At 36.3% G+C, this 14,923-nt stretch overlaps 1 protein-coding gene across 1 annotated transcript in view; it reads right to left on the bottom strand.

Annotated features, from left to right (window-relative positions):
* Positions 1-8,859, bottom strand: part of LOC145695217 (uncharacterized) — a 67,858-nt gene extending 58,999 nt beyond the window's left edge. The window contains exon 1 of the mRNA XM_081772205.1: positions 8,368-8,859. Coding sequence (XP_081628331.1) covers positions 8,368-8,446 — 79 coding nt within the window. The 5' untranslated portion in view covers positions 8,447-8,859. The remainder of the gene's footprint in view (positions 1-8,367) is intronic.
* Between the last annotated feature and the right edge of the window lie 6,064 nt (positions 8,860-14,923).

Below are 14,923 nucleotides of genomic sequence, written 5' to 3'. Positions count from 1 at the left end.
AAGACAATACGGAAGTCATACGGAAAAGCTTTTTTTTTTTTTTAATAATTTTTTTATGTGGAAATATTTTAAATACATTACATACAACGCTTAACCCAATTATATTATTTCCTCACAAGGTCAATGTAAGCTTGTTTTAACTCAGTGAACAGTTCACTGTGATAACCCGCTCAAAGATTCTTCTGACATAATCAAGATTAGGTACTTTAAACTCTTGCATCGAGTTCAACCCGGAGGGGTGTGACAGGGCGTCATTCTGCGCATCATTTGATTACATTGACGTTGTTTCATGAGAATAGAATAGTAGGGCAATCCTGTTATTAAGGGCAATATCCAAGCGCTTCTGGATTACAAAATGAATAACTTAGTTGTAACTTCTATCGATGCTACACTATTTTTATTATTAATTACTATATTCATTGTAAATAGTAGAATAGTAATTGGTTCATTTACATCCTAGCAGCGAGGCTCTATAGAAAAAGATCTATAGAGGGTGTTATGCATCAATTTACCAACCTCCATCTTTCGATTTTTGAGATTTTTACATCAGTGTGTAGAAGACAACCTAAATATTTTTATTTTTTTTTTAAGTTTGAAACCCTACTATTTGCTTAAACGTTCAGGAACTCCAAGCGCCAAGAACTAGATTATAATGGTAACATGTTTGTGTTTCCTTCAATATCAATATTATGTTTTGGTGCTCGATCAATTAATGCATAACGCCATCCAGTTTAAACCGGGACTCAGACCCAAAGCCAGAACGCTAAGACAACAAGGGCCGAGCTGAATTTTGAGGAAGCTAACTTGAGCTCACCTCACATTCTTGACTGCTGATACTTGAACAACTAAAGGTTTCAAGGAAGAATGAAGAATGGTTGCCCGGCCACACCCTAACCACAAAATTAGTGAAATCTAAACTGCTGTAGTGAGTTCGACGCTCTTCTACCGGGAATCGCACCTGGTATGCTCGTGCAGAAAAACAAAGCCAACGAACTACTACACCAGTAAGGACTATTAATATAAGAAAACTTCATCTGTAATCAGGCGTAAGTGAACGATTGATGCTTTCGTACTCATTAAATCCCGGGTTCGAACCATCATAACTGGATTTTTTTCAGTGGTTTTCCTCAGTACCACCAGATGAAAACCGTAATGACACGACACATATCATAGAGCATGGAAGTAGAGGTGCAGGTGAACAGGTCATTTTTGAACCTAAGACACACATTGTTATGTTGGAAACAGTTGGGGTCATCAGCGTACCGAAGGCGTAGTAAAAGGGGCAGGTGGGGTGATGACAATGGGCACTACTCGGGAGAAGGCAGAGACATGGTCCCATACTAGCCATATTATGCGACTTGGAAATTTTCTTTTACGGACAAGCATTAATATTTCAGCCTTTCTAGAAAAATATAATGTTGAGTCCTCCAGTTAAAATCAGGGTCGTTATTTGGAGAGGGCAGGAGGACGGTAATTGCCCCCGAGTTTCAAAAACATACTTTCTAATAAATTATATATTAATAATAAAAAATCTGAAACTCTTACATCGGTGGGCAATCTTTCCTCTCCCCCCCCCCCCCCCACTTGGCGAAACCTGAAATGACACTACTGATTAAAATATGAAATAAGAAATTTGGACTCTCCTAGAATTTAAAACCTTAATAGCATTTTTATTGCTTGTAGAGTGTTTTATTTGTTTGTTAGTGTATACTGAAGCAGGGCCCAGGCTACAATTATGCTTTATCTCAGGGAAATCTATTTTGCTTAGATGGTTTTAAATTATTTTTAGTTCTTTTGGGAATGACACAGTGTGACCATTCTATGCTTCAGAACTTAAATTGAGGATACAATATTTGATACAGATCAAAACCTTAACATGTGTATATATTATTTCTCAAGGCACTAATACTTAGGCATTGTACTAAAATCGGCCCAGATGTTATTTTCGCTTCATTGTAGGAGATTGTCTTATGTTCGTTTTTAGGATGTGTTAACCTGGTCCATGCTTCATTTATATATTCGTATCATATCATATTAAGTAAAAAGAAGAAAATCTTGAAGTAGCGACAGGGAGCTTAAATGGGAAGGCACCTTACCCCTCCCCCCTTCAAGTTACAGTTCTTATCAAAGAAGCACGCCCATATTCAAAAACACCTGGCGTTATCCGAATAGTGTTGCAATTTCGAATCAGTAATGATTTCAGACTTTCCGCGGGGGGTTGAGTGAACGGGGGCTGCTGAAATTAGTACTGCGAAAATACTGGTAACACAGAGTGAGTACAATCGAGGAAATGCCTATGGGGGAAATTTCGTAGTTCCAGAATGGAATTACCCTCAAGCCATCCCCTGAAGTCGGCGATGCCTCAACGATCATCAGGGCTCCTGCCACATACTATGCATTATTGAACACTTTGCATATCTCCGGAACGGTATGCTATCATGTATATACAGATATAAATATTTTTGTTGCCTGTCCTTGCAGGAATTTCTTGTTGAAAATTGAACAAACTTTAGCGTTTTACTTGTAATGGACTGACCCGGTGTGGCTCTCCTTTATGGTCCCTCCCCCCGTTAAAAAATTAATATAAAAAATAAAATGAATAAATTTCCCTCAAATAACTTATTTTTCTGAAAAAACAAAACAAAACAAAACAAAACACTTCACACAGCTTGTGGATCTTTGTTGGCAGTAAGTTTTCAAGGCATGTGCAAGGTCTAGTGACTAATGGTACTCGGAGTCCCGCGTTCGATTCCCGGTGGTAAAATATTGAAATTTGAACGTATTGTGATGATTCGGATTCCATCTTAAACTGTAAGTTCACGTCTTATATAGCCTCGGTGCTGAGAAGGGACGTTTAACTCTAATCAAATCAACCAACAAAAATACAGCGACATTTACTCCCCTTTTATAATTTCAGTTATTATTATTATTATTATTATTATTATTATTATTATTATTATTATTATTATTATTATTATTATTATTATTATTATTATTATTATAATAACAAGAAGTTTCTAAGGCCTAAGGAAAGGTTAATTGATCACAGTAACGTTAAAAATGTGTCACATCAAAACATTCTTTCAAACTGATTTTTCGGTTCCCTCTAAGCCCTTATTTTGAAAACCTTGAGATACACGAACTGTTTGGAATTAACTAAGATTGAAACGAATTTGAAACATATTTACTCATTTTCTTTCTTTGTTGTCTCTTCCTCCTCCTCCTTAGGCACCTGAAGGAAACAATTTTGGAAAAGGAAAAAATAGTGCCTTATAATTAAATGAATCACCTATTATGGTTACTACATGCAGTTTCCTTTCATACCATACTTCTTTAAATTAGCATATTTACGTAGTAGACAAGTAATTTCATGCCAAGACTTGTTCATGTTATCACGAATATTTAGTTATGCGCTAGTCCTTGACCGTGAACTTCAATTTTAAGTGAGCCAATTATTTTATTTATTTTATTATGTGGTGATTATGATGATGATGATGATGTGTGTATGTGTTGTTCTGTAGGAATTTTCCAGGTTTTCAGTATCATCATAAATCTAACTCTTTACAGAAAAAGAAAATTGAGCTCCAAAACAAAATTATGTAATATTCTTGAAACTCAATACATCTCCCGTTAAAGTCATCAACATTAATTAAAATACTCTAAGAAAAGTTGAGAACCAGAAACTCATTTTCGCCCATAACCGACATTGAGGTAATACCAGGATCGTAAACACTGGGAAACAGGGCCAGAACCAGGATTTTCTGACGGGGGGGGGGGGGGGGCACCAGTAACTATCAGTACATTTGAATCAAATTTAAATTCTTTAAATACCTTTAAGCATATGTGATATGTATGAGAAATTGACTTAAACTATTGTGTTTAGCAAAACTCCGCTTTTTTTCAAGCCCGAAACGGAAACATGACATGAAATTTTAGGAAAGTATTGCTATTTTCACTGCCATTTTCTCACTTTAGATGGTGTATATTCAGAACCTAGGGGTGGGGGGGAGGCACGTGCTCCGGTGCACCCCCTAAATCCGGCCCTGCTGGGAAAATAGTGTTAATCCCTTCGCATTTGATTATTTTGGAATAAAATTTACACCGTAATATGTTACTGCGGAGTGGGCGAATAAAATAACGCTATTTTGATCAATTTGCAAATTAATTACAAGTAATTCGTATGTAATTAATATCTACTTCATATGCAATTAACAGGAGCTGCGGCAGCTCAATACACTGAAAAAAATCCGTTCTCCGGACAGCGGTATATTGTACAAATATACGGAATCCTCTTGCTTACTACGGAAATCAGTACGTAGCATACGTTATCCGTATGCTACATAGGCACTGCCTTTACATGTTACATCCTGCCGTTGCAGGATGTCTGATATCTAACAGTCTTCCTTATATTACATACATATATGTATGTTACGTTCGTCAGCTATATGTTATATACCTCCATTTGTATGTGAGATCCTGACCGCCTATGTCGTTTCAAACGGAAAGTACGTATAGATGGAACACTTATACAGAAAGTATTATAAAATATGCGTTTTCAGTTATATGTTTTCTGTATGTTAAGTCCTAAAACTACAGGATTTACAAACGTAATATAAAATTTTAAGTGCACCACGTACGATTTTTTGTCTAAATGTGGTAAAGCGTTCACCTTTGGCGCATTGAGTCCATGGTTCGAACTTGTGGGAAAAGTCTACCCTGGATAACACTGTTTTGATGTTTTTTTCTTACTAGGGTATCATAATGTCAATCATAATACCTCTAGGAACTTCTACTGCTAACATATAAAGATTACACTTCGAGTGAAAGATAAAAATGAAAAAAAAGAAAGAAACTGCATTTTTCAGAACAAGAATGTGTAGATATAAATAGTGGATTAATTTTTGCGTAATTTTATTCGTTGAGCACAAATGTTATTTTCTGTAAAACTTTAGTGTGTAACAACTGGAAATCCTACAAAGTATGACAAAATAATGCTGTTTGTTTTGTCTTGTAAGGTAACTAGAATTTTAATTTGCAAAAACGGGACGCATATGAATCGGGGTGGGAGAAGAAGTTAAAACTCTCATTTTTCGGATATCACCTTAATAGTAGTTTCCATCTTTTATAACCTTGGTATTGCATAAGAACATTAAGATAAATTAACAGTGTTAATAAAACCGTATAAAATTTCTACCTTATAAAGACTAGGAGGCCAAGGATACTTGCGTGAATAACCTATTGTTAGTGAAGATACGAGACCTAATTTGGGGTTGCCTTGTTTCAAAAAGATACCTTAAAAAATACTGATTTTCTTCAGAAGTATAAAATATATATCTTTCCATTGGGAGGGTGTTGAATAGCTCTGTCTCACCATCATGAAAATTCTGTCTTGTCTCAACTCGTGTTTTTTTTTTTCTTCCACTTTAGTATCTTCTACTTTAGTATTTGTTACTTGCAATATAATTTTTAGACTTCCACATATGCTATACGTCGGATGTCTTATAGAACGACTTTGTCCGTTTGTTGACAGATATCAGAGCCAAAATGGTAAAAGACATCGAGAAGCAGTTTTCTGAAATCTATTCAACGTCCAAGGAAAAGGTTCCTCTCTTCTAACCTTCTATTCAAAGCGGAAGTGGATAAAATTACCCATTTCCAGTTTCAACGTTTATCGCCACACAACAAACACGATAGCGAAAAGTATTTTCTGCACACGATTCAGCATCTCAAGACAGCATATCATAACTATAAACAACACTCTACTCAATCCGGAAGTGGTTCAGATCAACCATTTCCGGTATCAACTTTTATTGTCTTTAAACAAAAATGGTAATAAATAGCAACAAACTATTTTCTGCAATCGATTCAGGGTCTCAAGAGAACATATAATCACAACTAACAACACTACCTAAACTTAGAGTAGCAGAAATTTACTTCTACGTCCAGTTTCAACACTGATTTTCATAGACCTAAAACGGTAAGAGATATCATCATGTATTTTTCTTTGCAATCGATTCCGCTTCCCAAGAATAGGTTCCGTCGTTTCTATTAACTCTATGTTCAAATCGGAAGTGGTTTACCTTAACCATTTCCGGTTTCAAAATTTATCGCTATAGAACAGAAATGGTAATAGAGAGCGACAAATGGTTCTTGCAATCGATACACAATATCAAGTGTATCTATATCATCACAACCCGCAACACTATATTGAACCGGAAGTAGTTGAATTATCATGGAGCAAAAACTGTAAGAGATATTGAGAAGTGGTTTTGCAAGCGATTCAGATTAATTTTCACGATTTAAAACATTAAAATTCACGATTTAAAACATGATTAATTTTCTTATTTTAATTTTTACTTCAATGTCATAGTTGATTTAGAAAAGAAATACACATTAATAACACATTAGAATGTGTTTGAGTAGAACTAAATAATAATAATAATAATAATAATAATAATAATAATAATAATAATAATAATAATAATAAGAAGAAGAAGAAGAAGAAGAAGAAGAAGAAGAAGAAGAAGAAGAAGGAGAAGTTCAAAGTATATCATTGAACATATTTTCAATTATCCTGACTATTTTAATACATTTTCATACTTCTTATAAAAGCTTTTTAATGTACCACTTATTATTATTTTTAACCAGAAATGTTCAACGTGTTTCTTAAGCAGATAAATTTATAACTTGTAAGTAGATAGATTACCATAGCAGAAACGTGTTCAATGTCTTCAGCACTATAAATTTTATACTTTCAGGTATGGCAATAATTTCTGATGATGACATTTCTGAGAATCTAATATGTCAGATGTAGCTTTCATTACAACGCCATATCAGACACAATTCATGGTATAGGTTTATGAAGTTCTGTCCCATCTTTTATGTGCAATATGATTTTACTGCCCATTCTTCTTTAACTAAATGTGAGTAGATTATTATAGCATTGCTCATTAGTCGATAAGTGCTTCTTAAATAGTGAGAAAAATGAAAAGAAATGTTTTAAGTTTTAGGTCTTACGGTTATGCCAGCTAGACTAAAGGAGAGGTATTGATTAGAAATGAATGAAATGGTGAAATGTAGAAAATGTGAAGAAACGCGAAAACTCCGAGAAAACCCTCGCACACGGTGTTTGTCCACCACAAAGTTAACTTGGCGCGAGCTGGGATCGAACCAGGGACCCAAGCACCAGAGGTGAAAGCTCCACCACTGAGCCACCGCGGTCCCTTAAAGATTGAGAATCATACACTGCATACATTATATTATTATTATTATTATTATTATTATTATTATTATTATTATTATTATTATTATTATTATTATTATTATTATTATTATTATTTAGTTTTACTCAGACACATTCCAATGTGCTATTAATGTGTATTTCTTTTCTAAATCAACTATGACACTGAAGTAAAAATTAAAATAAGAAAATTAATCATGTTTTACGCAAGAGTTTGTATCAAATTGATATCGTATAATTTTAATAGTTATTTTAAAGTATTGCGCGAGAATGAAAATCTGGATTTAGATTAGGAATTAGATTTCTGGGCTTTCGGCATCTATGGCCATGTTAGCCCGTCATGTATGAGAGATGACGTCCCTCAGCGGTCACATTATCAGAGGAAAAATAAGGAAGCAGTCTGGGACCTCTATGTTAAGTACCATCCCGGCCTTTGCCTGGTGTGAATCAGAAAAACCCAGGAAAACCTTACTCAGAATGGCTGGCTTGAAAAACCTTTTAACACTTTTCCGACCGAGTGTCTCCACCGGGAATCGAACCCGGGACCGCTCGTACCAATGAACATTTGATTTCTCTTAAAATCAACAAATTTTAGTCACAGTGGCTCAGTGGTAAAGGAATCACTTCTGGTACGAAGTGATCGAACCTCTGGTGCAAGATTTGATCCCGGCTATATTGTAAGTTTGTGATGGACAATAACATATCTGAGTTTTCACGGGCTTCTCCCGTTTCCTTCCACATTCTCATTCCACCAACTCCTTCATAATCAGCCATCTCATTTGTCCTGATGGGCATAAGCAAGGGGCTTAAAATTAGAATTTTATTTTATTTTATTTTTCAGTACGGATCAGCCTATCTGTAGAAAAGCTGAGTCAACAAGCAAGCACTTATTTATGTAGAATTTTAGTACAATTTTAAACGTCACTTTCATTCACTACAATTATTTCAAGACGTTATTTTGACATATCAAAGAGAACCATTAAGAGCAGATAATATATTCGTTGTGCGTGTGACCATGGGTTCGATTCCCGATTTGAAATACAGTAAAAATATACAGGACAAAAAGCCATGAGACATAAACTAAATAGAAACATAAATTTAACATAAAGAATAATGAATGTACTTACCGAATAGATATAAAGTCACCGCCCGTTCAGAAGACATAATACCGGCCAGATTTAAAGTCACCGCCCACTCAGAAGACATGTGCGAAACCACGTGTTGCTCTTGTCGTTAAGTCAAAGAAATCAGTTAAATCCGTGCGGCAGGAATTAAGAAAACAATTGACAATAGCAGATCGTCAACACCAACTGACCGCGCTGTTTATTGGCAGAGTTGATATTTGCCTCGCGCCACCGATCGGTAAGAATACCTAAATGAAATGCGTGTGAACAGAGAGGAGAGCTTGAAGGAGCAAGGTCTCCAAGGAAACGTATTGCGTGAGATTGCAAAGTTTCAAATGAAGATTGTGAAAGAAGTGCGCTAGACGAATTCGAGCAGCGAAATGAGAAAATTAATGGAATCATCAGCTTTTTATTGATCTCTCAGTAATTGAAAAATAAATTAGAGTACTTTTTTTCTTTTTTAATAATAAATCCGCCAACTTCTAGAAATCTCAATTCTGTACCCCCGAATGTTTCGAGGGATGGTTCTGCGTAAATCATATGTAATTACGTGCTTTATTTTTTCCCGCGACTTTCTTTTCTCCCTTCCTCTGTAACTAGCTTCATTCATTATTTCAAGATTTGTTTCTGATTGGTTGAGAAAAGCAAAAGGAGGAATGAGTGAGTAGCAGTGTGTATGTATGTAGTCCGTACATGCATGTGATGTGAATCAACCACTTGTTGCGGGCACAAAATGTGTGACGCAACAGTGTTCTCCTTAACGTAAGGAAATTGAGTATAGCCGCGAATCAAATGCCAGTGATGCCAACCTGTGGGAAAGTGTATTTCTAGGGATTTTTTGATATTAATATTTCAGAAAGGGATAAAGGGATTTTTTTGTCGAAATTGGTAACATATATGGAATCTTCCTAATAATCCACACCAACAAAATAGTCTAGGAGCAAGAAGTATACATAATGGGTCATCAGGATGCGAAAACTCAGTGTTAGTTGTCCTATTTTGGGTAGAGCTCTTTCCTTTGTTATGGGAGTGATTTGAGGACAGACTTGAGCATATATGATTCTCAAAAGTTAAACGTCAAGAAACACAAATCATGCTCTGCTATTTAAGGAAAGATAAATAATATAAAAGAAATAAACGAATACCTAAAAAAAAGAAGGTAGGTAAAAAAAAAATACTAAATGAGAAACAATTTCCCAAAACGCTCTACGTGATATATACGAAGAACGATTCTTTTTTTTCTTTATATATTTGGTCTAGGAATTAATTCGTGCGGTTGGTAAGCACACATTGAAGCTGTAGTACAAACACAAAATACATAAATACCTTAAGAAAAATATTGTCCATCGCTAGCCACCACTTTCGCCCATCTGTCAGGCAATGTACGGATTCCGTGGCGAAAGAAGTCCTCATCCTTGGAAGCGATCCAGTCAGAGACCCATGTTTCGATATCTTCTGAAGAAGTAAACCGCTGTCCAATCAAATCGTTGTTCATGCAATCGAACAAGTAGTAGTCCGAAGGAGCAACGTCTGATGAATACGGCGGGTGGGGTAAAACTTCCCATCCAACATTTTCTAAATAGGTTTTGACCGGTTTTGCGACATGTGGGCGAGCGTTATCATGCTGAACAATAAGTTTATCATGTCTGTTCTCCCATTCTGGTCGTGTTCTGGCCAGAGCTTGCTTCAAACGCATTAATTGTCGTCGATAACGTTCTCCATTCATAGTTTCACCCGGTTGCAGCAGCTCATAGTACACCACACCTTTCATATCCCACCATATGCACAGCATAACCTTTGCACAGTGAATATCTCGTTTTGGTTGTGATGGACCTGGTTCACCTGGTTTCACCCAGGCCTTTTTTTCGTTTAGGGTTCTCGTAATGGATCCACTTCTCATCACCCGTAATAATTCGATGCAGAAACCCCTTTCTGCTCTGTCGTTGAAGCAGCAATTCGCAAATGGTTTTTCGTCTTTCAACGTCTCTGTCTTTCAATTCATGTGGAACCCAATGTGACATCTTTTGAATCATTCCCATGGCTTTCAAGCGTTTGGAGACTGTTGTTTGATCAACGCCTAATGCTGCTGCAAGTTGTTCCTGCGTTTGACACGAATCCTGCTCGAGCAATGTTGTCAATTCTTCGTCTTGAAATTTTTTTGGCTGTCCAGCTCGCTCTTCGTCTGCCAAGCCGAAATCACCACTTCTAAACCATGCAAACCACTTCTGACACGTTCGCTCAGCTAGAGCATGGTCACCATACACTTCCACCAAAATACGATGACTTTCAGTCGCATTTTATGCATGTTAAAGTAATGCAGCAGGACACCCCGCAAAAACACTTTATCAGGCACAAATTGCGCCATGTTCACTTAACTACAAACTGGTGTTGTTGACGCTTTAATCCACTGCCCTATACTACGAACGATACGCGATGACAGGGGTTTGCAACACATGTGTGGATACACGGAACTGTGGGACGCTCCGTTCGTTGCGCCATATGTTGTCCACCCGCACGAATTAATTCCTAGACCAAATATATACACACACACATACATACATACATACACACACACACACACACCATCACAAAGGCATGATGGAGACACTGCAGTAGTTTTAACATCAAAATACACTCGTATTTGTTTTCGCTATTTATAAATTATATTATAAGAATTGAAGATCGAAATTTATGGATAATTCACTGAAATATTATAAAACATAACATCGTTTCATTTTTCACATCTTAAAATTTCTTGTAATTAGTACAACGTAGGAAATTCCAAAGCAAAATGTCTTCTTTTCTCCCTCCCTCTCTCTCTCTCTCTCTCTCTCTCTCTCCCCTTCTCTATCTATATATATCTCTTCTTGAGATGGGATTTTATATTTCGGGCTGGCAACACTGATCAAGTCTTGAGCTGACAAGAGATGTAAGGCGGGAGGGAGATTTGAAAGCCCAATCAGGTTGATTCAGGAAAGGGTTATGCTGAGGGGAGAATATTGGTGAATGGATAAGGGATTTCTTGGGATTACTAGACGAACAGGGAACGAAGGGGTAGTCATCCTTGCTGCTTATTGAGAAATTAATTGCAACGCTGTAGGAAGTGGGAGTCACTGATTAAGGCTCTCCCAAGGTCTTCTTCTTTCAGAAACCAACGTTAATATTAGGTTGGTAATAAAAGGTAATTGTGTTAATTGAGACATGTTGTTTTGGATTCCCGTAACCCAATAATTTCAAAGTAAAATTATTCGCAAAATTTTGTATCAATTTTCTTCCTACGCATGATACAAAAATGCCAATACTTTTCAATGGTTTTTTGCTTCAAAAGTTTATAATTTATGGTCTTCCAACAGAAATTATTAAGGCGGTATGTGCAAGAGGGTTGTTGATTGTTAGGTATTGCATCTCAGATTGTTTTAATGTTCAATATTCATATTGCGCCCTTTCTCTTGAAGTTGTTATAGGAATACTACTTCATTTCCTTAGTATTATGCAAGTCTTCTTGGGTTTGCTGCCGTTCCGAGAACTATGCATCTCGTTGCTATCCGAAGTTTGTTACCGCGTTTTACGTACAACCAGTCTAAAAGTTCTAGGAATTATGTTTTAACATTCGCATTATGGTATAATAAAACAACATTTTTGAGTAATGAAGAAAGTGCATCCGATTTTTAATTTAATGTCACACGTTTATGCCTAATGTAACATATAGGAACACTTGCTAATTACCTTCAAAGCAGAATCCTTGTGTAAACATATACAACTGGAATTGTTGGAAGCACCGGCGAAAGTGTTGTAGTCTGGAGTTCAACTGTTTTATTCTATTGGATGTCCTGCATGGTTGCGAAGCGAGTCCCGTTACCTTTTTGCAGAAGTAAAGCATAGCGGAAAAACACACGTAGTGATAACCAGAGAGCGCATTTTACTCAAAAAAAAAAAAAAAAAAAAAAAAGAAAGAAAGAAAGAAAGAAATCTCCAGCGACCATAATGCGATATAACATCTGTTCACATGTCAATTACTTTGACACATACTTTGCACTGGCTTGTGTGATCTTCAAATCGTCGATCAGAATTATATAAATGAATCAATGTGAGATATCAACTTCTTGTTCCAAATTCACGATGGTCATTCTTCGATTACCATTACACTAAATTGAGTGTCCCATTTTTTTTCAATAATTCCTTTGGCTCTGAATGTTGAATACTTCTTGCTACGCTGGCCATGTTTCAACGTTTCCTGTTCATTCATTCATAAATAGGCCTAAATAAAATACATTGTAGGCTACATTGCAAACTTTTTAGAAATTTAGTTTCACTGTAAACTAGATGCAAGATCTACAGTGTATATAGTATTTCTTGCAGGTATACTTTAGGGAGGGAGGCATTTACCCGCAGAGTTAGAAAATCACCCTTCTCCCAGAGCTAAGAAAAATCAGATTGCTGTTGCCAATATATCAAAATAGTGACCCAGTGCTACCCCTCACATTTTGATTCCGTCCTCCTAGACAAAAATTTCTGAAAGAAAACTTGGGTGTATCTGAACCAGATTTGTACTAACTCAAATGATCGAACCGTAGGATTGTGCCAATCGAACAACACATTACATCTAAATGGAACGGAAGGGTAACGACGTTATTGTAACTGCGAGCAGTAGACGTAAACTCTTCACCAAACTCTTGTCTCTTATCGGATCGTCATGATAACGGTGAAGAATTAAAAGCGAGAGAGAGATTAGATAACGATGAAAACATACCCATAATGGGTAATACTAGTACAGAATACTGCGAACAATTATTCATAATACATATAATAATTTTGAAGGAACATGGGCAAGCTGCAGCGTACTGCTATATTCTACATACACGTTGTTATTCTACATTTTACTTAAGTTCGCGCAACAGTCAACTGGAAGAGTGTATAATAATTATTATAATCTTTCTATGCACAGTTCAACGATAATGAAAAATCTACATTAGTCTCGAGACAACGGAATCATTATGTGAGAGACGTCTGCGTATGCATTTTAACCTGTTATGCACAACAAAAGCATGCGACTACACAATACATGCCTGGAATAGTCAAAGTGTCAAACTCTGTACTCGCGACATACTTCAAATGACTACCAAGAAAATCCACGAACAAGGTTTTAGATAGCGAGAAGGGTCAATGTGACTTAATTACTCTATTATCAGCAGACTGCAATTCATCAATGTTTCTGAATAATGTTTCTGTAAAGCTTGTGGAGAGGAATGAAAGAGAATACCTCAGTGGCGGAGCCAAGGGTGGGCCTGGGGGGCCAGGCCCCCTTGCTCAAAATCTTGGCCCCCCTAGCGGCCCCCCACACAGAGTGATACTGCTATAGGTCGACAAACAGTGAATTAATAGTGGCCGCAAGTTAAACTATTACCGAAACAGATCTCGACAACAAAGTTACCAACTGCAGAATATCGTATGTTGCCATAGTCTGCGTTCCGAGCAAAAATCTTCAGGCTCCTTTTTGTTTGGAGTACAGCAAGATCTAATTTATCTAAATCTGTAAGATGCATGCATTGACCTCAGCATCTGAACGTTCCTTTTAACCTCTGTTCCTTATCTGGTTGTCTTCTTTGTTTTCGACAAAGAACAAAAGAAAAAAAAAGCAAAATCAGTCTGCATTCTGATTTGCTTCAATGTTGAAAGTCATACTAAAATAAGAGATGCTTTCTTACAAATAGCATGCACTGCAGTAAAACTTTACACTCGTGTTGGACGAAAGAAGTCTTCGTACACTAAGTAATTAATTTCCATCGATTATGGCGACATAGAACAAACGCATAGCATCCATTAAATATTTTGGTATTATTATTATTATTATTATTATTATTATTATTATTATTATTATTATTATTATTATTATTATTATTATTATTAAATAATATCAAGAGGTCTTGTTTAATATACAGTAAAAGAAGAGAGCAGAAGTTTTTATCATTCTCTCTGCTGTTCGTATCCCAATAGTTCGAGAAAATTAAGATACTGAATACTATCAACACCTACTATTTGCTACTGGTACTGGTTCTCCTTCTCGTCTACCTTCTGGTCTTGTCTCTAATACGTCTAATTTCCTAACGCTCTTGACCGTGGCAACTAAGTAGAAACCTTCTGCTGCGATGTTAATAAGCGATACTAGCGATCTCCAAGGAAAACGGAGTCAGCGCTTGGTGGACCTATTCTATTAACTAAAGCCTGCGGAAATGAGGCTAACAAATCAGTGATTCTTTATAAATAAATTTTTTAGAAGTATTTTCTTTTAAACTATTTTAACTGTAGCTTAATCCCAAAAGTGCTACTACTAGAGAAATTCCGAAATTTATCACAGAGCCAGTGCTACAATCTCCTGATTACTAACCATCAGGTAAGATACCGAGATGATACAACTTGGTCGCGGCAGTAATGCTGTTTTGTGTAAAAGTGTAGTTACTCCCATGACCAGGTTGTATCATCCTGTTATCTGATGTTTGTGGGACTGGTCTACAGATATTCCATTCAGTAAGTTCAGTCAGTGAATACCATTTTTTATCAC

The sequence above is a fragment of the Thermobia domestica genome, chromosome 9 (assembly GCF_964235325.1).
Source record: "Thermobia domestica chromosome 9, izTheDome1.hap1.1, whole genome shotgun sequence".
Taxonomy (NCBI): Eukaryota; Metazoa; Arthropoda; class Insecta; order Zygentoma; family Lepismatidae; genus Thermobia; species Thermobia domestica.
This window is presented reverse-complemented; position numbering and strand designations above follow the sequence as displayed.